The following is a 26,888-nucleotide window of genomic DNA, read 5'->3' as shown; positions in this document are numbered from 1 at the left end:
ATATAAAGTCCAACAGAACTGTTTTCTTAATCTAAGACTCTTGTGGCACATACCAAAATTAGTAGAACAGCTCACAGGATGCACAACAACAAGCAATATATATCACTAATAAGAAACCTCTAGGGAAGCAAGTTCAAGTACTCCTACTACGTTACTGCTCCAGACACCCATGTATGCTAGTCATACATTCCCCATCAATAAATCAACCCCAAACAAATGCAGGAACTAGTGTTTTAACTGTATCGTTACTTTTTAAAACAGCTTTAAACAAAATAACAGAAAGAACAAAATGGCAGCAAGTAGCAAGCACAGGTGTACACGTGCACTGTATGTCCCAAATCTACTTACAAAGACTCATATTAGCACAAACAGAACGGTCCATCACATAATGGCATAAGTTATAAAAGCAAGGCATCCTGAATGCCAGGATATATTGTCAAGCATATAAATAAGAACCCAAATAGCTTCGGCTTGGTCTGTATAACAAGCACATCCTGGTGCCATTTTCTTTCTGTGAAGTCACACCGCATCCAAGATATTATTCTAAATAATCAGACATTCTGACAGAACAGTGAAGCAGTAGGAGTACCTGAACTGGGTTTTCTATCTCCAGTCATGAGTGCCCATGCTAGAAGTATATGTGCTGATCAACAAAAGTACAACACTAGTATATCATATCATATTACATGCTCTGATGTCGCCTAATAATGAAACAAAACTTCACAATGTACATTTAATTACTTACAACAATTGGGCGCACCCAGTTCTTCAAGACAAAGGGGGCATAGATGTATTTGAAAAACTTGAACAGGCATCCATCTGTATTTTTCTGTTCTTCTGTTGACTGCTTTATACAACATAGTATATCAATACGATTACTCTGGAAAAAAAATGATAAAAGATGATTCACTGCAAGTGACTGATTACCTACAGTTAACTAAAGACAGCATTTAACAAATCTGTGCATTCTAAGCTATGGTATCACAATATATACAGCATGAATTAAAAAATTATGAATACAGTTTTTTCTCACAATGTCAGAAATAGCAGCCTTTTGCTTAATTGGTACTTGCAGTTCTGAGCTGCTATTTTACCAAAACAAAAACTGTCTGCCTGCACTGCTGTAATGAACACTGGTATACAGCACTTTTTTTTATCAGTCTTTGGAAAGGATGATATCAAGCCAAAGTTAACATCCATATAATCAGATCTGGGTTCCAGTGTATAAAATGTTTTTCACCTTCTGTGCAGCTAGCCACAGATACCATTTTGCCCTCAGCTCACATTTTTCATGATATGCAGAACTGCAGCCCTGGCAGATTTAACACTGATGTACACCCAGGAAAATGTTACTGTCTCTTCTCTCTTTCATCCTTCTCAGCATCTCCTTGGACTCTATAAACCAGCACAGTATCCACCTCAATAAAATAAAAATAGATTCCCATCAGCGTGTAGGATGATTTTCTCACAAAATTTATTAGTAACAACCACCAGATATAAGCGCTTTCATCTCACAATGAGACTTCATCAGATACCGTATGCACCTCAGACAGATCACAGAGGGAACATATCTTACCTAAATGCCAGAAGCAACTCTACTTAGAAAGCTCTCCAGTCCATTAAACCAGCTGCAGAATCAGTTCCAGAAAGAAGTTACATAAGAAAGCACCAAAAAAAATGATATCCTACCATATGCAAATGTCTGGACCCTCACACCACCAAGCACAGCAACAATTAACCCCATGACTTTCTCAAGACCATGCAAAGTAAAATGAAAAAAAAAAAAAAAAGGAGCAGAAGATATACGAGTGGAAAGAAAGACGAATTATGTACTCAAAAACAATTTGCAAAAAGCTGCATAAGAACATCTACTACAAAAGCTGGTCTTGAAAATGCAGTGTAACCGGATGCTCTTGCATAATGTTACTATTGCATTTTAAAAAAATACCTGCAATAAGAAACACTAAGAATGGTCTCATACAGCAATAGTGTTACTCTACAGTGCAAAGCCCAAGGGAAGAAGCTGAAGATATGTCAAAATCCCATAGCAGCATGACTCTAACAAAGCCTGTCTGCTTGCAAATGTCATGTCCAAACTGAGAAAGTTCAACCTGCAACCAAAATGCAGCCACACACATTAGCTGCTAGTACATTTTAAAAACGTCTTTAGCTCATTAACTCTTCTGAAGAATTTAGGCATAACATTGATCAAATGGATGCCAGCTTCCCAAAGGAAAAAAAATACAATGAGTCAAAACACCTGCAGGTACTCTTCGGAGAGAATCACTTTCCACTTCCTGACAAAAATCAAATGATCTTCCTTTTTCCTCATCTTTAACCAACTGTAAGTTGTACTTTAAATATTAGGAGTGTAAAACAAAGGTTATCCGACAACTTTCTAATTCAGGGAACAAGGCAGAGATGAATGCATTGGCTTCTAGTAGTCCCTTTGTGATTCCTGAGGTCTTTATGGAGTTAATGTGTACTGCTATTTACCATCTAAAACTTGGCACAGCGGTGACACGCCTAGCTCTGCAAGAGGTTAAGTAAAGAATGGTCCATTGACTGATTGATTTCAAGTTTACCCCAAACCAATCACCATAAAGGGGACTTGCTCTCAAGAAATGATCTGTCTCTGTGTGTGTGCACCTGGATGTATGTGGAGGGGTGGTGGTAAAGCAGAAGGATTTTTTTTTTTTTCACAGGAGTGTAGAAGTCTGAATCTTCCTTCTTTAACATGGTGAACATTAGTAGGAAAAAAATGTTCCGGGGGAAAATATATGAAGTGAAGGAAGGTGTAAAGGTAATTACTGAATGTCTCTAGAATATGCAATTCATATATGAAAGTTACGGCTAACCGCTAGCTCAAAAAATCTCTGCTAGATCAATATGCGAAAGAACAGATTTGCTGTTTCTCAAGAGAGGAGCAAGTGAATGTTTCAAACAAGTTGTGACGGTACCTCATGCGTTCTAGACATACATACAGTCTTTCACTGTAAACATTTTCATAAACAGCATACACTAACTTTTTTTTGCACCCTTTGTCTTACTACTGTCTTGATCGTCAGCCCTATCCATGTTTAATCAACTTATTTATTCATCATCATAGAAGTGAAGGTTGGCCAAGAGAGGCCATCATTCACACAGCAATGAGAGGTGGTTTGAGGTTTTCTCTTTTAAGGCTCAAGACAGTTAATTGGACAGTTTCCACAGTTCAGTCTAACTTCCAAACTAAGGAAAAAGGGAAAGCATTTTATTAAAAACTAAGACAACATGGCCCTCTTCTGTAATGTCCTAGTGTCTGGCCTAAACTTGTCCATTAACAGACTTAAGAAAAAAAGTCATGGGCATTTAGAACTGTCATATAGCTGAAACACCTGATGTCCTTAAGGGTTAATTTGCATATATCCCAGAGGTTTTGAGGAATCACACAGTGAAAACTCTAGCTTGGCTAGGTTTTTCTTGTAGTTTTTTACTAGTGTCTGAAAAGTACAATCATATGACTTGACAAAACAGTAGTATAGATTCAGATGGTATGCCAAACTAGTCACTGAAAGGAAAGTGCAATCTCTCAAGTCCAGGGACACATTTTAGTTATATCTCCCTCAAAAATAGCAGGAAATCTTCTATGGAGAGTTAAAAAAATGGAGAATCCCTTTAACCATCTGGTGCTGGGATATGACATAATGAACAGAGAAGCAAGAAACCTTGACTGTGAAATAACAATACAAACGTTATACAGGTGCCCAAGATAAGACAGGATCACCAACAAACTGACTTTTACGGCACAACACACCACAAATCAAATGGATACCATCATCCAACTTAGCAGAATGCTTCTAACAAATGGAAAGACTCTTGGTAGATCCAATCATTTCCAAGACTCCACCCTGCTGCAAGCACTGGGAAGAAAGAATGCAGTAATTAAAATAAAAAAAATAAATAAGCCAAAACTGAGCCCTTTACGAGGCCAGCCTGTAAGGCACTCTAGGCGGTCACCTAGTTCGCCTATGCCTAAGGCCGGCCATGCTGCCAGGGACACAAGAGTCTGAAACTATTCACTTCTCAGTAACCAAGGAGGAACAAAAACATAATTTGGTCTTTCTTTTCTAAATTTTGCAAAAAAGGTGCTGAACTAGAGGGAGTTGGGGAAAGAATTATAAGAATCTTCCATGTTGTGGAAGGCAGCGCGCATCCACAATCACTCATCTTACAGCTAAGCTGAGAAGAAGATAGGAACAATAGCATTTCTTCGATGTGGCAAACAGAGCTAGCTCCATGGTGTCCCACTCCTGGAATACCCCTGGCAAGATAGGATTCCTGAATGCTCAGCTCCAGGAAAAGGCAGCAGCTGTGAGTCAATAACTCCACTAGCACATTATCAGAGAATGTGAAACGCTGTTAAGGTAAGGTCTTGATCGATGGCCTAGTAACAGGCCAGCATCTCCTCTTTCAGCACATGAAGCGAGACAAGTGTAACATGGTCTATTCATCATATATATGCATAGTAATCTGGTTCCTTGAGTGAAAAAAAAAAAAGGTCTAGTCTCAACTACCATTCCTGAGTGAAGAATACTGTCTGTACTCTACCTGGCTTATGTGGAGTCTCTCATCTTTGCTGAGGTTCACTTGCTATCATACAAGGAGGTGCCCCTGTTGTTTTTGCAACCCATTAATCAAGTGGGTATGTCAGGACCTATGAAAGGTTCTCCTACAAGAAAGGCCCAAGCACAGTTGGTGGTAAGCATTTAGCACTAAAGCTTGATAACCAGGCTCTTACACCAAGAGGACGTCAGTAGAAACAGGATGGCTTTGAAGCCACTGACACTTCACTGTGTGCACCTACTGTGTTCTTCAAGCATGCAAATGGAACCATGACGTCTATGATCAAAGATTCATCAGAAGCAGGGGTATCCCTAGGCACTCAACTGTGCCCTAATCTAGGATGCCTAGCCCATAACTTTCTGAGCCTAGTCTACATGTAAAACAATGAGCAACAAAATCAGTAGAAACTGAAAGAAAAATCTAGCCAAGCTAGACTTTCCACTATGTGATTCCTTAAAACCTCCTGTATTAGAGGTAACATGGAATATATGCAAATGACCCCTTAAGGACATCAGGTGTTTCAGCTATATGGTAGTTCTGAATGTCCATGACTTTTGTTTTCCTTTTTAAGTCTGTTATTGGCAACTTCAGGCCAATAAAAAGAAAAAAAGTCACAGACATTCAGAATAGAGTTGCTACCTTTCGTTGTGGCTAAAACTGGACCAAAGCCACACCCCTTGCACCATCTGTAACCCCACCCATTTCCACCCCTCTGCCGCCCACTTTCTGCCCATTTTGTGATGTCATTATGACATTAGCTGATAGGGAACACGCTCTTTTTTCCATTCCAGATTCCTTTTTTCTGCAGATTTACTATGCTTTTCTGTAGATTTATATATATATATATATATATATATATATATATATATATATATATATATATATATAAAGCATAGTACATCCGCTGATTTAACCAACTCCAATAACGTGTTTCTTTTTTTGAAACAGAATACCGGAATTTGTACAGTGTTTTCTGGACTACCGGACAATAAGTTTGATTACTGGACAACCCAGAAAAAAATGGATAGGTGGCAACCCTAATTCAGAACGGCCATACAGCTGAAACACCTGATGTCCTTAAGGGGTTATTTACATATACGTTACTTCTAATGCAAGAGGTTTTAAGAAATCACAAAGTGGAAAGTCTAGCTTGGCTAGATTTTTTTCCTAGTAGGAATCAACACTGGAAAATGTCCAGTTCTGTTTTGATGAAGACAATCCTCTGAGTCAAAACCAAAGAAAATTGAAAACTTCCAGTTTATGGAGACCCCCCCCCAGGCCTTGCAAGAATCAAAGACAATATACTATCAACAACTAGTTCCTCAACATAGCATCTAGGAAGCAGTTGCCCAGGTAGGAGGAATACACAAACAGACTTCTCCTGAAAAGACTAACACAAAGGTTAGTATTCAGTTCAGACCAAATGGCAGCATTCTGAGCTAAAATAATGCCCATCCAGAGTATACAAAACAAATAGTCTGTGCAGACCTCACACAAAGATTTGCCAAAAAGCTTGGTGACCATCATGACACCTGCAGAGTCACCAGTCAAAATCTGACACATCAGTAGTACCTGCGGAAGGGAGAGTCTAAGCTACAACAAAAAACTCCCATGCCAAGGAAAATGTAGAAGTAAAACCTTTTGTCTTTCACTGAAGGCTGACCACATCCTGAAGAAAGTTCACCATTGTCGTTCAGTGTGCTATATGTGACAAACCCTCCTCCAGAACATATTAATAAAGACATGCTGGTTGTGATAATCCTGAAGAAAGTCCACTGTTGTCATTCAGTGTGCTATATGTTCACTCTACTGCTGCAAATGTCAGAAAAGCAAACACACAACCAAAACCTTTCATTGCACAATTAGTGTATTTTTTTATACACGTAACGGTATACACTTATGCATGCTGAGGGGAAATATAGGTCAACACTGATGGCTCTGCCATCAGACCAATCACCATGAAGGCAGGATAACACTGCAGACAGTCATTATGAGGATACAGGTGCTGTGTTAGCTATAACCATACCTTTGCCACATTAAAACAGCCAGTAATGTCTGATCAAGCTTTGACTGTAGTTCCTTAAACATTCCAGAATTTGTGTATTTTTTGCATCGACTTTTTATGGCTGCAATGAGCATAGCCATACAGACATTCTACTGCGAGTCAGGAAGGAGCGCGGCCTTTGTGATTGGAGGTAGTTTTATGGGGCCTTAAGGGACATTTGGCCAAAGCCAAGACTGATAAACCAAATTGAGCAAAGTAACTTTCATGAGGGAAACATTTTTCCTCAGGAGACTGCCACAACAATAAATGTTCTATTTCCATTAAGTTATAGTGGTCTTAATGTCTGTCGTATAAATAGGGAGGGTGCAGGAGGCACAGATCATTGTGTGGCAACATTGGTGGCCAACCAAAGCATTTTTTTTCATAACTTTATGAAACTGGCATTCTAATGAAGAATGCTTATGCTGTCCCCTAACTCACAGAATCATGGTTTAGTGAATCGTACTATATCTGTCTCTACAGCAATCTGTTCAGACACTGCTTCAATGTGCTACTTTACACTGTTTGTGGTGGTTGTGAATACAGCATACTAACTTTACTGAGACAGCAGAGGCACCACACCGTGTGGGCATGTTACTTAAAATATATTCTTTAAATGTAAATATCATGCAAATGTATTATTTATTCTGCATCATGTATCAACTGGATTTGGCAGGGCAAACTTGAAAGTTAGCTAGATGGTATCCCCCGCTCATCTTAATTCAACTTCATTTTGATGCTTCAAAGTAAATCTAAACACTGTTGCCCAAGACTGCATGAAGAAAAACACAGCCTGTGATGCAAGAAACCACAATAACCTCAAATCTTTGACAGTATGTCACTAAACAGGTCAATGTGCCCACCTCCTATATGGTGAAATGTTTCTAGATACTGGTATTTCTTGGTTCTTCCCTTGCCCTTCACCAAAATACATTTTTTAAATTGGAAATGTATAAAAGGGGATGGGTGGGGACTCACAAAATAGCCCTCCCTGTCTACTGGCAAAAAAGGATCTGAATGGAGAAAAGAAAGTCAGAAAGCAAAGGAGAGAAGTATTGCTGGAAATTAATTCATCCCCAAGTCTTGGCGAGTACCTTCACGATGTGGACCCTGTTTTTACAAAATCTTACCAAACACTGATATATAGACTACATTTTATATAGCATATATCATGGACAGAAGTAGGTTAAAAAATAGAGAGCTGGGTGCACAAGTCCCAGGATAAAAAAGTACCCAATCCTAGTAGGCGCAGAGGTGCCAAGAATGGGGGGGGGGTGACAGTACAGAAGCCTCAAGACACAGAAACATTCCTACAATGAGGTTAGGCCAGGTTCAGAGGAGGATGCCCCCCCCTGTTGTAGTAGGTAGTAGTAGTTCACAAAAAACACAAAAACTGACCGGCCAAAAAATGATGACTGGACTACTGAGGATAAGAAAGAAATTATACACTTAACTATTATGCAAGAAGCCCAAATTTTTCAGAGAGAAGATTTACAAAAAAATTAAGAGAGAAATTAGAGGAAAGAAAAATACTTGCACAGAAAAGAAGTGCCAAAGCTTCAAATGCAAATTTGTGTTCATTAACAGGGCAGATTCATGAAAAACATTCTATAGACCAAGAAACCTTGGGTCATTTGGAAAAAGAAGAGACTGAGGAAGTGCAAAACTATAAAGAACAAAATCTGGAGATACAGACATGGGAAAAAGAGAGATCTGATCTGGTGCAACATTTAAGTAAAGGAGAAAGCCCAATTAATAGAAAAAAGGCAGCTCCAAAGATATTCTAAGAGAAATACAGGCAAAGGCACTCAGAAAATTTCACAATACAAAAATAAGATCACAAAGGGGAAATGCAGAACAAAAGATTAGTAAAGTAGAAGTTAAAACATAAAAGCTGAAGTTATGGAATACCTAATAAGTGAAGGATTTAGTGTAGAAAGTCTAGCACAGGTTATTTCAAGCATGATGGAACAAGGAGTCCCCCCAAGGAGAAACAAGAGGAGCAGGAGACATCTGAAAAAGAAATATGGACATTGGAAAAAAAATAAGAGATTTAATATGGTGAAATATTTATGCAAAACAAAAAAATATAAACAAGCAGCACCAAAGATATTCAAAGAGAAGCACAGACAAAGCCATCAGAATATGAAAAATGTTACAATACAAAAATGAGAAAACAAAGGGGGAGGCAAACAGGATTAGTGAAGGAGAAGTTGATGAAACGGAAATTGAGGTTATGGATTACCTGCAAAGTGAAGGATTTCTGCTAATATCACAGCATGACAGAACAATGGAATCCCAAATTAAGGAGAAATCAGTGCGGTGGGAAACGTATGATTAGTTGCCATATGAAGATACTTTGGAACCTTCAGTAAGAAACTAGTACAAAAGTTCAGCTGGAGTTGCACAGCGAAGGAAGGACCAGGAAACTGGCAGCTCTGACGTGGCAGGCCAGTGAATTGCCATATGAAAAAGCAATGGATGACACAGGAAGAAGCTGAAGAGAACATGGCACAGAAAGATGTTCTGGAACTTTCTGTAGAATGCCCACAGGAAAAAGAGGACAAAGAATGTGTCCTTAGTTTAGAAGAATATGATCTAAGGGAAGAGTTGCTTGATTTAATAGAAATGAATAAACATACGAACATCAGTGAAAGAAATAGACTACAGAATGCCAATTAAGACCCAAAATGTTAGAAGTCTGATAAAACAAATGAACACAGTAATCAAGACTGTTCATAGAAATAAAGAATTAAAAAGGAAAAAAATAAGATTGTTCATAGAAATTCATGTGATATAACAGAAGTAAATATGCTATATTACTGTGCAGCTAAATTAATAACAGATACAGTCTTACCACAAAAACACAGGGCAGTAAGGAAAAGAAAAAAGAGAAATCAAATGCAATCATGAAGTTTCAAAGAGAGAAAACTTAAAGCTTAATTAAGACAAGAAGTGTCTGTGTAAGAAAAGGGAACAGATCAACAAAAGTGCTCAAAGGCACATATGATAAAAGCAACGCACAGTATCAGAACAGACCAAGATCAATCGTACACAGTTGAAATAATAAACGAAAGCTATCAGCACAGGCAGAAAATCTTCCTTTATACTTATTTATATATCTTCTAAAAGTACAAAATAAGCAATGTATTGACTTTTATACAGAACTGGGAAAAAATGCAAAAAAAGAATAAATAAATACATTTTGGAGAAATATCCATGAAAATCCTTTGTAACATAAAAACACTGAATGGATAAAAGTAAAAGAAAGAATAAGAATTCAAATGTACAGGATTATGAAATTGGATGATGTAATGGCCAGAGAAACTGAAACAAAATTAAGAAAAGCTCCTCACTGGAAAACCCCAGGCCCAGATGCAGTACAAAACTTTTGGCTACAACTATTAATATATTTATATGAAGACTTAACCATGAGTAAGAACTATTTATATGTGCATCCCAGACAGACGTCAACCTGGTTAAGAGAAATAACACTACTCCTCCTTAAGAGTGAATTTACAAGATATCCTAAAAAAAAGAGAGACCAATAACTTCCCTCCTGACAATTATAAACTATATATTGGAATTGATGCCAGCACATTTTATAGTAATTTAGAAGAAAACTCAATCATGGCAATAGAACAAAAGGGCAACAAAAGAAAGTCATATGGAATAAAGGATCATTTGATGTTAAAGTCATAATGGAGAATCGTAAAAAGGGGAAGAATCTAAGTATGGAATGGATAAACTACAAAAAAGCATTTGACTGCATCCCACAAGCATTGATAAAAGAGTGCTTACAAATGTACAAGATACATGCTACACTGATTGAGTACATTCCAGTGACCATGAAACGGTGGTAAATCACTTTGCAAGTTAAGCCATGATAAAGGACAAATTATTATCCCAGGGAATAAAACATTCTAAGGGGGGTATTTCAGGGTGATTCTCGTTGCCACTACTCTTTTGCCTTGCCATTAACCCATTAAGCTGTCTACTTAACAGATTAGTTCATGGCTACAATCTGACTCCCAGAAAACAAAGTGTAAAGAGTTATCTTTTTTGGGGATGATTTAAAACTGTACAGTTCATCAGATGAGAAATGGAAGCACAACTGCAAGTGGTTAAAACTTTCTCAGATATAAGAATGTTATTTCATCGTGATAAATATGCAAAAATCAACCTTTAAAGCAGGAAAACTGCAGCAGCAAGAAAATATCAGTCTGGGACAGGAATGTGATATAAAGAAACTTGAGCAGGAGGGAGGGTATACATTTTTGGGAAATGACGAAGGCTTGACAACACAACATAAAACATACAAGTAAAAATTAGTAACAAATATTTTAGAAGGCTAAAATTAATACTGAAAACAGCCCTGACATCTAGGAACAAAGTCCAAGCTATAAACCAATTTGTTCTTCCTGTTCTAACTTACAGCTTTAGGGTGACTGACTCCAAAAGGTATTGGATCAGTTGGACAGGAAAACAAGAAAAATGCTTCATGCATATCAAATGCGTTATAAAAATCAGTGTAACCAAGATTTTAAATTCCATGTTCTGAAGGAGGTATGGGCCTCCTCGAAATTGATTGTATGTACAGATCTGCAATCATAGGCCTGCACGCATACCTGCTGTCCTCATAAGATCCAAACATAGTGAAAGTTTTAAAACATGAGGAGAACAAGGTAGAGCATGACTTCCCTGCTTAGTTTAGCAGAAGCATATCACTCGCAAGTGGGAATGGAAATCAAACTGGAAACGCACAAAAAATAGGCAGCAAATGAATATGCCAAAAAACAAAAGAATTTAAAGTGAAAGATCAGATAAAAAGGCAGGAGATGTAGAAAATGCATAAATATAGTTGCAAGTAAAGAAAACTCCTGGAACAACTCCATGTCAATTAGGATCTAATGCAGGAAGGGTTAAGAATAGGTGAATTTAAACCAGAAGACGAAAGGTTAGTATTGGTGGCCCAGGATAGTGGACTATGTACAAGATGGCTTACAAAGTCCATTGAACATGTCAGTGAAACAGACACAAGCAGGTTTTGTAAAGCAGAATTGGAAACAGTTACACATCTTGTTGTTGGGTGTGATACACTAATGGTAGAAGACAGTACAGTTGTGTACACCTACCATAAATGTAGATGTTCGAGTGTCTTCACTGTTGCAGTCATAACTGTAGGGTGCTCCTGCCAGCAGGCAGCCCGAAGTCGGCCAGAATCCCAAAGTATGGGTCCGGCGTTGGCTGTACAAGCTAGTACCCTGACGTCAGGACGCTCAGGTATATAGCCCTCAGCCGACGCCATCTTCTCCAGCCTTTCTTGCCCCAGATGTCAGAAGTTCCCAGTAAACCAAAATGTATCCAACAATGAACACAAATACACCATAAAAGAAGTGGAAAGGGAAACAAACCAGAATAAGAGGGGATAGGAGGGAGGGAAACACCGACTGCAACAGTGAAGACACTCGAACATCTACATTTATGGTAGGTGTACACAACTGTACTATGTTCTGTGTGTTTCACTGTTGCAGTCATAACTATAGGGTGGAATCCCAAAGCAGTGTAAAAGGGGAGGAGGTTTAAAATGAAGAAGGGGCAGCAAGGAGACCCTGCAAGACAGCAGAGGCAAAGCCTGCCCTGGACTTAGAATACAGAGGGAGATTATTGTGCTTGGAAAAAGTATGCACAGAACTCCAAGTGGCAGCTTCCAAAATATCTTTAGTAGGAAAGTACAGTTTTGTACCTACCATAAATGTAGATGTCCGATAGGAATGCATCTGCAGTCCTTACAAATGGGTTGTCCTGTCGTCAGGCAGCCCTTCGGTCAGCCGGATTCCAAAGTCTGGGTCTGGCCTCGGCTGGTGTCGCACTTCACCCGACGTCATAGCTGCAGTTCTTCGGGTATAAAGGCATCAGCCGACGCCATTTTCCTCAGTGTTTCTTGCCCCAGATGCCAGGTGCCCTCTTGGAAGGCTAAATTTGGATAAATGCCAATGTTTCCAAATAGTAGAGAGCAAACACAAAAAATAAGCATGTATGTACATATATACAAACAAATACACCATAATAGATCCCCCCCCCCCAGCTAGCTATAGGATGGGCAAATACCCTAGGAGTACCACAGAGGGGAAGGCGGGTGGGTAATCCTGACTGCAGATGCATTCCTATCGGACATCTACATTTATGGTAGGTACAAAACTGTACTATGTCTTTCAAGGATGCATCTGCAGTCCTTACAAATGGGTAGAATACCATAGCCAAACTAGGGGAGGAGGAAGAAGAGATTATGGTGTAGTTAGGATCCCTTGCAAAACAGCAGTGGCAAAACCTGCTCGGGATCTAGAATATAAAGGTAAGTTATAATGCTTGGCAAATGTATGCACGGAGGTCCAAGTAGCAGCCTCTATAATGTCCTTGGTAGCCACTCCTCGTAAGAAAGCTGTGGTAGTGGCCGTAGCCCTTGTAGAGTGAGGCCTGATGTTCTCTGGAGTTTTCTTTCCATGGTAGGAGTAACAAAATCTAATGCAATTTCCTATCCACTTAGAGATTGTCTGTTTTGAAATTGCTTTTCCTTCCCTTCCTGTTGCATATGCTACCAGTAGCTGGTCAGTTTTTCTATTGCCCTTGGTTCTGTCCAGGTAGTAGCGTAACTGTCTATGTACATCCAAGGTATGCAACAGTCTTTCTCCCCTGTTCTGTGGGTTGGGGAAGAATGTAGGTAGGTGGATAGCCTGATTTAAAGATACTCTGGATACCACCTTGGGCATAAATGTAGGATTTGTTCTCATGGACACTCTATCTTGATGGAAGATCAGGAAGGGTTGCACTGCCATTAATGCCTGTAGTTCAGATACCCTTCTTGCTGAGGTGATTGCCAGCAGGAAAGCAGTCTTCCATGATAAGTATTGTAATTCTGCTGTTGCTGCTGGTTCAAAAGGAGGAAGTGTCAACTTTTCTAGTACAAAGTTCAAGTCCCATGCTGGCAATGGTGGTTTCCAAGGAGGTTTTGCATTTTTAATTCCTCTCAGAAACTGCCTGAGCAGAGGATGCGAGAAGACAGGAGGATCTGAGCTGTATTCTGTTGAAATAGCTGATGCATGTATCTTGATGGAAAAATAGGACAGGCCTGTGTGGAGGAGCTCTGCCAAGTATTCTAGGATGCTGGCTATGTTTACCTGTGACACATCTTCTCCCTTTGCAGTACTCCAAATGAGATATCTTTTCCATTTTGCTGCATAATTTTTCCTTGTTGAGGGTCTGCGAGCCTCAAGGATAATGTCTTTAACCCTTTGTGATAAATTTGGGTTAATTGATCTTATGTAATGTTCCAGGCAGTCAGCTGCAGAGTTTTCAGGCTTGGATGCAGGATGTTGTAGTTGTTCTGTGTTAACAGCAATGGAACCAGGGGTAGTGTCCATATTTGTTCCCGAGACATGCTCCTTAGCAATGGGTACCAATGTTGCCTTGGCCAGTCTGGAGCTATCAGGATGATCCTTGGACGGTCCTCTTTGATCTTCAGTAGCACCTTGTGCATCAAAGGAAGTGGTGGGAATGCATATGCTGTCAGGTTTTTCCAGCTGAAAGATAGGGAGTCCACCTTCCAAGCAAGTGGGTGGTACGTCCTTGTGCAGAATTTCTTTAGCTGGTGATTGTGTGGGGATGCAAATAAGTCTATTTCTGGGAGTCCCCATTTCCTTGTAATGTCTTTGAAGATGTCCGGATGTAGCATCCATTCGTGGGCATCCGTGGTAGTCCTGCTTAATATGTCTGCTAGAACGTTTTCTTTTCCCGGTACAAAAATTGCTTGTAACTGAATGTTGTAGCTCAGAGCCACGTTCCATAGGTCTAGTGCCATCCGGCATAGAGGGTATGAATGTGTGCCTCCCTGTTTGTTGATGTACCACATAACTGTTGTGTTGTCTGTCCTTATCATCAACTGACCTTCTCGGAGAAATGGTCTGAATGTCTGGATTGACAATTTTACTGCCAGCATTTCCTTTAGATTTATGTGTAGGTGTAGCTGGTCTTGAGTCCATAAGCCTTGTATGCACCTGTCCAGCATGTGGGCCCCCCAACCGAGGTCTGAGGCGTCCGTCGTGATGGTTTGGCTTGGTTGAATGCTGTGGAAGGGCAATCCTGTGTTTGATTGACAGGCCTGAGCCCACCATAGGAACTCTTGCTTCAGGCATGGGATTATTGGAATTTTGGTTTCTAGGCTGTGCTTGTGTTGAGACCATAAATTCTTTAGGTACCACTGTAGCTTTCTCATATGCAGTCTGGCATGAGGGACCAGTATTATGCAGGATGCCATGAAGCCCAAGGCTTGCAGTACTTTTCTTGCTGTTAGATGGTTCTGCTTTGTCAATGCCAAGAAGTAGAGAGGTAGTTGCTCCTGCTTTTCTGCAGTTAGGAATGCCATTTGCTTTGATGTGTCCAGTTCTGCACCCAAAAAGGTTATTCTCTGGGATGGTATCAGCCTTGACTTTTTTATATTGACTGTATATCCCAGGGCTTGTAGCAGGTAAATGACTCTTTGTAAGTCTTCTGTTAGCTTGTTTTTGTTGTCCGCTTGTATCAGGCAGTCGTCCAGGTAGGGGTAAATTTGGATTCCCTGAAACCTGCAATGAGCAATTACTGATGCCAGGCATTTCGTGAACACTCTGGGCGCAGTAGATAAGCCAAAGGGCAATGCTGAGAATTGATAATGCTCTGATCCTGCAAGAAATCTGAGGTATCTTCTGCAATTTGGTCGTATGGGGACGTGCAGGTATGCCTCCTTGAGATCTAGAGTTACCAGCCAAGACTCCTTGCCCAGCATGGGAAGAAGCTGATGTAGAGTCAGCATTTTGAATTTTGGAACAATGAGGAATGTGTTTAAAGCGGACAGGTCGAGAATAGGCCTCCATTTGTTCTCTTTTCTTGGTACCAGGAAGAGTCTGGAGTAAAATCCCTTTCCTTGCTCCATAGATGGTACCTTTTCCACAGCTCTCATCCTTAATAATTGAGATATTTGTTTTAGAGCTTCTGTCTTTTGATTTGGAGGTAGGTTTGGCATTCCTCTCTTCCCTGGTAGGGTATGGAAGTGGAACCTGTAGCCCTGGTCTATTGTCTGTAAAATCCACTTGTCTCTTGTGATGTAATGCCAGTTTATTGAGAATAAGGCTAGCCTTCCGCCTAAGGGTGCTTCTAGTTGTTCCCTGGTAGGCGGTGCCAGAGCCAAGTCACTGTGATTGTCCTGTTGCAGTGGTGGTGGCTGTGTCTGTGCCTCGCTGGTTGTTACCCTGCCACTGGCGTCCCCTGTAGGCACCCCTGGATTGGTTTCTGCCTCTTGATCGCCTATTCCTGCCTCTCTGCGCTTTTGAGGAGTCTGGAAAGGACCAATTTCTGGAGGGCCAATTCCTGCTAAACCTTGGAGGTTGGACCTGTAAGAAATCTTTCACTGTTTGTACAGATTTTGCCTTCTCCTCCATCTTTTTCAGTACCTGTTGTGCAGGAGAACCAAATAAATTGGCCTTGTCCATGGGAGCATCTAACAGTTTTGATTTGACATGGTCCGGTAAGGCCTGTTCTTTCAACCATGCATGCCTTCTGATAACTGTGCCAGTCATGGCTGATCTAAAGGAAGCCTCCAGTGCATCATAGCCGCATTTTAAAGAATGGTTACTAACTTGCTGAATGTTATGTACCATTTCCTGAACATACTTCTTATCAAAAGGTTCATCAGAGGACAGTTTTTTAGTTAACTGGTCAAGCATATATTCTTGATATTGGATCATATGAAATTGACAGTTCAAGGCCCTAGCTGACAGAGTAGCAGAAGCGTAAACTTTTTTACCCCATCTCTCTAAGGATCTGGATTCCCTTTCAGAGGGGAGGGGATTTTTAGCAGAGGTAGTTGCTACAGCCTTAGGTCCCTGGGAGATAGTTTCGGAATCTGCAAAAGGGGCCTTGTATAAATGGTGATGTGTGTCCGGGACCCTGTAGTACCTATCGGGCTTAGCAGGGGCCGGAGGTAATGAATCAGGAGCAGTACAAGCATCATTAAATGCATCATCTACAACAGAAAGAACTGGAGGTAGAGCTAAAGGCCTATGCTGTGGTAAGTGCAAGAAGGTTCTAAGCCTTTTCCTGGAGTCTGAGAAATCTTGGCCCTGCCATTGAAATTGTTCCCTCATAGCATGCAAGGTTTCCCCAAAGGAAAATTCCTCAGGTGGAGAGGCAGAAGGGATGGACTCTTCAGCATCAGAGTCTTCGTAAGGGGAATAAGGAGCCTCTGGAGGGTCTGTATTATCTGAATCATCAGAGGAATCATCTGTGGACACTGGCTCAGGGGGCTCTGCTCTAGGTCTCTTCTGTGGAGGTGGAAATATCCAAGGGAATGGTGTCTGATAATTCCTGAGAAATCGCAACAGCAGGTTGGATTTCAGAAGCCGATTCCACGAGGTTAGAAGAAGCCTCGGTAGAAGGCATGCTTTCGGCTGAAGGAAGAACCGCTTGCTCGGTTTCAGCCGAAACCGAGACACTTGCGGTTTGCTTAACCGCGGTTTCAGCCGAAACCGCGGACCGCGAGTGTTGGTCCTTTTCCTTGCGCTTTTTGGTTATTTGTGTAGTCGGAGGATCCGACGGCATCTTATAAGCAAAATCAGAGCCGAAAAACTGCTCAGCAAATTCCGAAAGAAGTCTAAGCGTCCGTCGGTTAAAGGAAGCACAGGCTAAGCAAGCTGCTACGTCGTGGTCTGGGCCTAAACAAGGTAAGCAGTAAGAGTGGAAATCTTTATGAGGTATTTGTTTCCCACAAGTTAAACAGTTATTCACTTTTTCTGACATCGGCTGAGGCAAGAAAGAGTCCCCAACGGGGTACTTAGCTTTTTAGAAGTCTTCGAAGTTGTATTCGGTAGTAGTAATCTCTGGTTCTGACCAACCGGCACTTGCGAACAGCTTCTGCTTCGGGCGTCACGCGGCAAGAAAGACTGAGGAAAATGGCGTCGGCTGATGCCTTTATACCCGAAGAACTGCAGCTATGACGTCGGGTGAAGTGCGACACCAGCCGAGGCCAGACCCAGACTTTGGAATCCGGCCGACCGAAGGGCTGCCTGATGACAGGACAACCCATTTGTAAGGACTGCAGATGCATCCTTGAAGGACATCTCCTCTGAGAAAAGCTGTAGAAGTGGCAGCTGCTCTAGTAGAATGACTCCTCACAGAACCTGGAAACTGTTTCCCATGATGAGTGTAACAAAACCTTATTCCATAAGCAATCCATTTGGAAATAGTTTGTTTGGAAATAGCCTTTCCAAGAGAACTGGAGGCAAAAGAGATAAACAATTGGTCAGATTTTCTGAACTCTTTAGTCTTGTCCAAGTAAAATCGTAACTGTCTATGTACGTCCAATGAATGCAAAATCCTTTCCCCTTTATTTTGAGGATTAGGGAAAAAAGTAGGAAGGTGAATTGTCTGATTTAAAGCCACTTTCGAAATCACCTTAGGCATAAAAGTAGGATTGGTCCTCAAGGAAACTCTGTCTTGGTGGAAAATAAGGTAAGGTTCCACGGCCATGAGAGCTTTCAACTCAGAAACCCTTCTGACAGAAGTCAATGCTAACAAAAGAACGGTCTTCCAGGATAAAAACTTAATATCTGAGGTTGCAGCAGGCTCTAAAGGAGGCAAAGTAAGTTTCTCCAAGACATAATTAAGATCCCAAGCAGGGACAGGAGGTGTTCTAGGAGGCCTCAAATTCTTAGCCCCTCTCAAAAATTGTCTCACCAATTGGTGAGAAAAAACAGGAGGATCAGTATTGTAATGAGCAGAAATAGCAGAAGCATGAATTTTAATGGAAGAAAAGGAAAGGCCTTTAGACAAAAGGTCAGAAAGGTAAAGTAAAATAGACGAGAGATCAGGCACAAAAGGGTTAGAGCCCTTGTCCTGCATCTAAATACAAAATCTTTTCCATTTAGAGGCATAGGATTTCCTAGTGCTAGGCCGTCTATCTTCTAGAAGAACATCCAAAACTTGTTTAGGAAGTTCAGAAGAGATCAAATTCCCTTGAAGAGCCAAGCTGCCAGGCAAAGGGTCTTGAGATGAGGGTGTAGCATCTGACCCTGATGCTGGGACAGCAGAGAAGGGTTCAGAGGAAGAATCCAAGGAGGTTCCAAGAACAGGTGCTTTAAAGTTGGATACCAAAACTGTCGAGGCCAATTTGGAGCAATCAAAATGATTAACTTGGGCTTGTCCTGTTTTATCTTCAGTAATACCCGAGGAAGTAGAGGAAGAGGAGGGAAGGCATATCCCGAAAGGTTCCTCCAGCTGAATGACAGGGCATCCACTTTCCAAGCTGTTTTGTGGAAGGACCTGGTGCAAAAGAGAGGCAGCTGATGATTGAGATGGGATGCAAACAGATCTACCTGGGGACAACCCCAAACTGCAGTTATCCTGCTGAATAAGCTGGTGTGTAGCATCCATTCGTGAGGATCCGAAATGTTTCTGCTTAGGCTGTCTGCTAAGAGATTCTGTTTTCCTGGAATGAATTGAGCCTGAAGATGCAGATTCAGATTTAGAGCCGTGTCCCATAAAGCCATAGTCAGGCTGCAAAGGGGGTAAGAATGAGAACCCCCCTGCTTATTTATGTACCACATGACTGTGGTGTTGTCTGTACGAATCAGAAGAGGCCCTGGTTTCAAAAGGTTCTTGAAGGCTTTCATTTCCTTCAGGTTGATGTGCCAGTGAAGATGCTTCTTTGTCCAAGTTCCCTGCTGGCAATTGTCTAGAAAATGTGCTCCCCAAGCATAATCCGACGCATCCGTGGTTATGATCTGAGAAGGATGAGGCAGACGAAAGGATTTCCCTTCGTTTAAAGCACACGCCCTGGACCACCAAAGGAACTCCTTTTGGAGGCAGGGGATTAGAGGAATTATAGTGTCCAGATCGTGGTAATGCTGTGACCATACACTTTTCAGATACCATTGAAGCTTTCTCATATGAAGCCTTGCATTTGGAATCAACAGAATGCAGGAAGCCATGTAGCCCTGAGCCTGCAGGAATTTCCTTGCAGTGAGCTGAGTTAAAGTTGCCAAGGTCTTGAAAATTGAAGCCAGCTGTATTTGTTTTTCTGGAGTGAGGAAGGCCCTTTGTAAGCTTGTGTTTAGAAGGGCACCCAAAAATATCAATTGCTGAGAAGGGATCAGCTGTGACTTTTTCGTGTTTACTGAGAATCCCAGAAAAAGGAGAAGACGTTGAACAAAATCCAGATGTTGAAGTAAAAGATCCTTGCTGTCTGCCTGAATAAGGCAGTCGTCCAAATAGGAATAAATTTGAATCCCCTGGAGTCTGCAATAAGCCACTACTTGGGCCAGGCACTTGGTAAAGACTCTGGGCACAGTAGATAAACCAAAGGGCAGTACAGAGAATTGAAAGTGCCTCGAACCTGCCTTGAATCTGAGGAATTTCCTGCGTTCCTGCCTGATAGGAATGTGTAGATAGGCTTCCTTCAGGTCCAATGTCACTATCCAGGCATCCTGGGCGAGCATTGGGATAAGTTGTTGCAGAGTAAGCATCTTGAAGTTTGGAATTTCCAAAAAGGTGTTCAACACTGAAAGGTCCAGAATAGGTCTCCATGAGTTTTGTTTTCTTGGAACCAGAAACAGTCGTGAATAAAAGCCTTTTCCCATCTCTGAGAGTGGAACAGGCTCTATGGCTCTCATGGCCAGTAGAGCATCCACTTGATTTAAGGCCTCTGACCATTGATGTTTTGGCAGATCTGGCCAACCGATAGCCCTTGGGAGAGTATGAAAGTGGAATTTGTAGCCTCTTAAAATCACGTCCAATACCCATTTGTCCTGGGTAATATGAGTCCAATTTCTGTAAAAAAGAGAAAGTTTTCCTCCGAGAGGGGCTTCCAGGCAAGGAGGTCCTGTAGCCCAACCGAGAGAGTCATTGTGTCTGTTTCCTTTGCGATTGGGATCTGTCTTCTCCCCTTCTAGGTGATGAAGCAGTCCATTGTCTGGATCTGTAAGAGGCCTGAGCTTGACCACGACCCCTGGAGCGTCTATATCTTCCCCTTTGAGGCCTGTCAGACGTGGGAAAGGACCAATTTTTGGAGGGCCAAGTCCTGGAAAATCTAGGAGGCTGAACCTGTAAGAAGTCTTTCACAGTCTGCATAGATTTTGCCTTTTCTTCCATCTTTTTAATAACCTCTTCAGCCTTAGATCCAAATAAAACATCATGCTGAACAGGGGCATCTAACAGTTTAGCCTTAACCTGCTCAGGCAAACTTTGTTCACGAAGCCAGGCATGTCTCCTGATAACAGTATCAGAGGCTGCGGCTCTGCAAGAAGCTTCTAAAGCATCAAAACCACAATGTAAACTATGTTTGCTAACTTGTTCAGTTGCATGCAATACGTCCTGTAATTCCTTATCCTCTGCACATGCTGGAAAGGTAGCAAGTCTTTGCTTCAAAACAGACAAAAGAAATTGCATATACTTAAACATATGAAACTGGCAATTTAAAGCCCTAATAGAAAGGATAGCAGAAGTATAAACCTTTTTACCCCATCTGTCTAAGGCACGAGAATCCTTCTCAGAGGGTATAGGATTTTTAGAAGTAGCAGCCTTAGAACCCTGAGAAATAGTTTCAGGATCTGCAGAAGGGTTCTTAAATAAGAATAGATGGGAATCAGGAACCCTGTAAAATCTATCAGGCTTAGAAGGTGCAGGAGGCAAGGAATCAGGATTTAAATTAGCCTCAGAGAAAGCATCATCCACAATATCAAGAACTGGAGGAATAGCTAAAGGCCTATGGTGAGGAAGAAGAAGAAATTTCCCAAGTCTCTTCTTAGAAGCAGAATAATCCTGACCTTCCCAATGAAAATGTTCTCTCATCTCATGTAAGGTTTCCCCAAAAGAAAAATCTTCAGGAGGAGAGGCAGAGGGCAAAGAATCCTCTGCATCCGAATCCTCATAAGGAGGAAAAGAATATTCCTGATCAGAGGAAGAGACAGAAGACACAGAAGCCTGGTCAGAGGAATCCAAAGGAATATCCTGTCAAGGCCTTTTCTCAGGAGGGGGGTGAGAACCCCTAATCATTGTAAGTAAATCCTCAGCCATCCGTACTAATTGCTTCTGGGTCCTGGGAGCTGTATCAGAAGCAGCTTGAGCAGAAACTTTAGGCTTAACAGGAGTCTTTGACTTTGCCTTTGTCTTTGAAATAGTGATGTGAGTAGGCCTGAATACCCCCTCAGAAGCCGTTACCTGCACAGCGGTTCCGGAACCATCTGAGGGAGCGACGTCCGAAGGTCCTGCAGCAGATAAAACAGTGGGCCTTGATGGCTCCCCATGGGAGTCCATGTCGGCCATCGGTTCAGAAGTGGCGGACGACAGGGGCTGCAAAAGCGCCTCACTGACTACCGCCGAACCTGATGCTGGCTCCGGCTGCAACGAATCCTGTTTAGACCTCGGAGGCCTGTCCTTGTCTTTGCGCTTCTTTTGTATTCCGGTAGTATCCAATGACATTCTATAATTGAAACATCTACCGAAGTAATTTAGAGCCCAATCGTACCTACGCTTGATAGTGCGAGAGTTGAACCTGGCACAGAACCGACAACAAGAAACGTCGTGGTCAGGGCCTAAGCAAGGTAAACAGTAAGAGTGGAAATCTTTATGAGGTATTTGTTTTCCACACGCTATACAATTATTAACTTTTTCTGACATCGGAGGAACAAGAAAAAGATTCCCCAACGGGGTACTTAGCTTGAGAAGAGAAGTAAGAACTTCGGACCGACAACAAACCAAACACGTTGTTCGAAAATCGCCAACCAACGACTTGCGAGCTGCTTTCCACCGCACGGCAAGAAAGACTGGAGAAGATGGCGTCGGATGAGGGCTATATACCTGAGCGTCCTGACGTCAGGGTACTAGCTTGTACAGCCGACGCCGGACCCAGACTTTGGGATTCTGGCCGACTTCGGGCTGCCTGCCGGCAGGAGCACCCTACAGTTATGACTGCAACAGTGAAACACGAAGAACATCTGTATACTGAAAGGCATAAAAATGTGGCCAGACTGTTGCACTGGGGATTGTGCAAACATTATAGTACTGAACTAAGAAGCGCTGGAAACATGAGCCACAAAGCATTATAGAAAATGATAAAGGTTACTTCACATGAGATCACCTATTACCATCATTTCACAAAAATAGATGAGAAAACAAGATATAGTAGTCCATGAAAAGAAGACAAAAGTAGCATTGAACACAAACTGCTACACCCACTGATTACAGTGTCTTGCATACAGAGACACACAAAGTCATAAAATACCAGGATTTGCAGGCAGAAAATAGGGCGATGTGGAAGGATACCCAGACAGTTCCAATAGTAGTAGGAGCAAGGGGTCTCAAAAAAAGAATTTACAGTCGTAATTAGATATGTTACTGATACATGTAACTAACTCCATATGAACTGCAGGAGGAGTCAATTATGGGCACATTGCAGGTGCTGCAAACAGCACTTTTGTCTAACATCAAAGACAAAAACAATACTAATTTCATGAACTCTAATTATACTTTCACTTAGGAATGGGGTCCTTTACTGCCATGGTATTAAATAAAAACAATGAGATGATCGTTTTTTCTTGCTGACAACTTACTGTCACAAGAATTACAAAATGGTGACAAGACGTTAAAACCATAAATTAAAAATATAAAAGATAAAATGTGAAGTTGCTAAATCTCGCCATTTATTCTCACTGATGGGTTCAGAGCCGACGGCTCTGTCACGGCCGATAGCAAAGCTCAAGGTTTGCCAGTAGCTCGAGACCAAGCCCCTTATCCCACACTGCACTGCTGGAATTACCTCAAATCTAGTTTGCCGCAGCAAGAGAGATCTCAGTGAACCAGCTAGCTCGGACCACTTGTGGAAAAAAATAGCAAGTTTTTGATAAAAATCTTCTTTTTTCTCTTAGATATTTTTCATATATACAGTTTGGGTGTTAGTGTTAAAATGATAACAACAGAATTAGTAGTTTGTGATAGTTAGTGCCCTGTTGGCTTAGTCGTTTTGTGTGGGCCTTTTAGCCCTATTTAGAGTTATTAATCACTATTTTCTTCTAGTCGGGTTTTTCTCAGTGGGCATGTTTAGCCCTGTATTTGTAATTTATAGTTTAACTCTGTCATAGATAGTGCCTGGTGTGGGCTTAGTTGCTTTCCTTAGTTAGTGTGGGCCTTTACAAAGAAAGGAAGGACTTCACCCTACTAGTTTTTAGTATACTGTTTTTTGTATTGTACTGTTTAGAGTATGTTGGATGACAAGGAAAAGTTCCATCCTACATCGGGATTCAAGAAATGTCCAGATTGTGGGCAGAAAATGTCAGTCACTGATGGACACATTCAATGTGTTTACTGTCTGGGGGCTAAACACCTCCAAGACACTTAGCATTTGCCATTCCTTTTCTTCAAGAGTCCTCTTGGAGAGAATGAGGAAGCTAATCGACAGGGGATTACTGCAACATTCCTTTTCTGAGGTGTTGAGGGAAGGTGCTAGTATTTCTTCCAAATCCTCCAAATCTTCAAAATCTTCGGATCCCAAAGTTGCAAAAAAGGCAAGAACTTCAGAGGGTACAGGGTCATCGGTTCCACAGACCTCAGAACAGAGTGTCCCTTTGATTCAGAGCCAGCTCCCAGTCTTGGAGCGGGTCTCTGAGGTTCCCTCTTCTCCTCTGCTCCAGTCAGCACCTTCGGTGCAGTCATCCAAGTCTTCAGTAAGCCTTTCGGATTTGGACATGGATTGGTTACTGCAGAAGCTTTTACAGGCACCAGGACTTGCCAAATTGTTGTCGGCCCCGACCATTTCGTTGGTGCCGAAGACCATTGAACCGGATTTGTCTACTCCTCCTCCAAGCCGTACTGGACCCCCGAGCTGAAGGAACCCGAACCGATGATTGTCGAACCTTTGGAGCAGAAACCCGCACCACTGTTATCGGCGCCGACCGAGGACTCTAGGAGCCGACGCTCTCCATCAGATCCGGGAGGATAGTCGGACCAATTTGTCGGTGCCAACTCTTCCTCTTCGGGCTTCGGCTCGGATGAGCTTGGCTCCTACCTCGGGCTCAGAGCCCATAGTTTCGGTACGGGAGGATCGAATGGTCCTTTCGGGTCCGTCTACCCATTCTCGTTGGAGCCATGGCGTCTTCGATGCCATGAGGAGAGTCCCGTCTCCCAAGACAACATCAGCATCGGTTCAGCCTTCCCTCTCCCCTCGAGCTCCTGTGTCTGCTTCTTTGTCTGCCGGTCCCCCTAAGCGTAGAGACCCTGAGCCTCAAGTACCCCCCCAGGGCATCCCCTGCTCTTCTGAGACCTCCCCAGATCTCCCCACTGAGGAGGTGCCCAGGAAGAGACTGTGCAAGAGGAGGCACAGACTCCCCACAGGAGTCTTTGACATCTGACACGGACTTGGATGAGTCAGAAGGGTCCCCTCGATCCCCCTCTGAGGAAATCTCCTTTGCGGAGATATTAGAGATCCTTAGAGGGGCGATTGGCAGTCCAAGACACCTACTGAGGATGAGTCCGTGCTCTTGAAGGGTTTTCGGTCTCAACCTTCCACTTCTTGGGTGTCTCCGCCTTACGGCGAGCTCATGGAACTGATCTCTCATAAGGCATGGGAGTCACCGGAGGCCATGGAACCTGTCCCCCGCAAGCCAAATAAATTCATGTCTGCCCCAGTGGACAAGCCGTTTTTGACCAAGGGAGTGCCTGTTGATGCCATGGTGGTAAGCCGCAGCCACCAAAAAGGAAGGGTCTGAAATATCCGCATCTATCCACCCTCCTAACAGAGATTCTAGGATCATGGATAGATATGGGAAACATGTTTAGTTCAGAGACTTTCTCTGCGATCACTGAACTATTTAACCCATTTTACGAGAATACAAAGAGATCTCCTGAAAGAGCTAGGAGATGCTCTCCAGGGTACGGTAGCTGCAGGGGTTGCCGACAAAGTCAACACACAGCTTGCTACCCTAAACTCAGTTCTGAACCCGTCCATGCGTCTCATATCTTATGCAGTTGATGGTTCAAGTAGAGTCGCTAGTTCGGGCATTGCTCTGCGAAGACAAGCCTGGATGTGTCTCTGTTCCTTGGTGGAACCCTTTAAGTCTTCCTTTATCGATGACTCATCACTGTTTGGGCCTAAAGTAAAGGAAACTTTAACCAGGTGTGAGCAGGAAGGCAAGACCTTATCTGCCGTTGGAGTCAGTTTTTCTACCCCTACTCGGCCCTACCCCAAGGGCCCTAGGGGAGGGAAAATTTGGTTCCGAAAAGCACAGGGAGCCTTTCAGGACACACGTGGAGAAACCCCCTCTAGAGGCAGAGGAGGTGGTTATAACGGATGATGCCACCCCCGCGGCAGAGGGGGTCCGCAGCAACAGGGTGATAGGGGTCAGTTCTCTGGTCAACCCTACCAGCGCCCCTGAAAGGGGACCCGGCAGTTTGGCTCTGGAGGCAGTCTGAGGTTGCTTGTCTTTGTACCCAGAAGCCTGGCTAAACATAACAGATACATGGGTACAAAGCATCATTTCCAGAGGCTATTTCAAACCTTTCTCTTCCCCTCCCATTCCTGTAAACAGAATCCCAGATGTTCCACCCCAGTCTCAGGGAACAGGCAATCGTAGAGGTCCACAAATTGTTAGAAAAAAAAAAAAAAAAAAAAAAAAAAAAAAAGAGTCATCCAACCAGTCCCAGCAGACCAAGTTGGATTCGGAACTTACTCAAGATTCTTTTTGGTATCAAAGAAAACAGGGGACTGGAGACCTATCTTGGACCTCAGCAGACTCAACCAGTTCGAAAAGAAAGAGAAGATCCGAATGGTCACACTTCAGTCCATTCTTCCCTTCCTAAGGAAAGGCGATTGGATGTGCCTCATAGATCTCAAGGACACGTACTATCACATAAGGATGAACAGATGCTCCAGAGATCACCTGCATTTCCGGCTGGGAGCCAATCATTACCAGTTCCGAGCCCTGCCCTTTGGTCTCACTACAGCCTCCAGAGTGTTCACCAAATGCATGGCAGTGGTCACGGCTCACCTGAGGCATCTAGGATTCCAGATGTTTTCATACCTAGACAAGTGGCTCCTCACCGCTAACACCAGGCATCAATTGACTCAGGCAACACAATACACTCTGACACTCTGCCATCAATTAGGCATTACAATCAACTTTGAAAAGTCTGCCTTATCGCCATCGCAGCATACCATTTT

The 26,888-nt window shown here is 42.4% G+C and overlaps 1 protein-coding gene across 2 annotated transcripts in view; it reads right to left on the bottom strand.

Moving 5' to 3' along the window:
• The window catches only part of NPC1 (NPC intracellular cholesterol transporter 1), a 1,151,083-nt gene that overhangs the window by 330,713 nt on the left and 793,482 nt on the right, over window positions 1–26,888 (bottom strand). For both annotated transcript variants that reach the window (XM_044065361.1, XM_044065360.1), the window contains exon 16: window positions 746–880. In XM_044065361.1, the coding sequence (XP_043921296.1) occupies window positions 746–880 (135 nt within the window). The remainder of the gene's footprint in view (window positions 1–745; window positions 881–26,888) is intronic.

This window comes from Protopterus annectens, chromosome 3.part0, assembly GCF_019279795.1.
Source record: "Protopterus annectens isolate FY-2018-M chromosome 3.part0, PAN1.0, whole genome shotgun sequence".
Classification (NCBI taxonomy): Eukaryota; Metazoa; Chordata; order Ceratodontiformes; family Protopteridae; genus Protopterus; species Protopterus annectens.
Note: the sequence above shows the minus strand (reverse complement) of the source record. Positions and strands in the feature narration are given on the sequence as shown.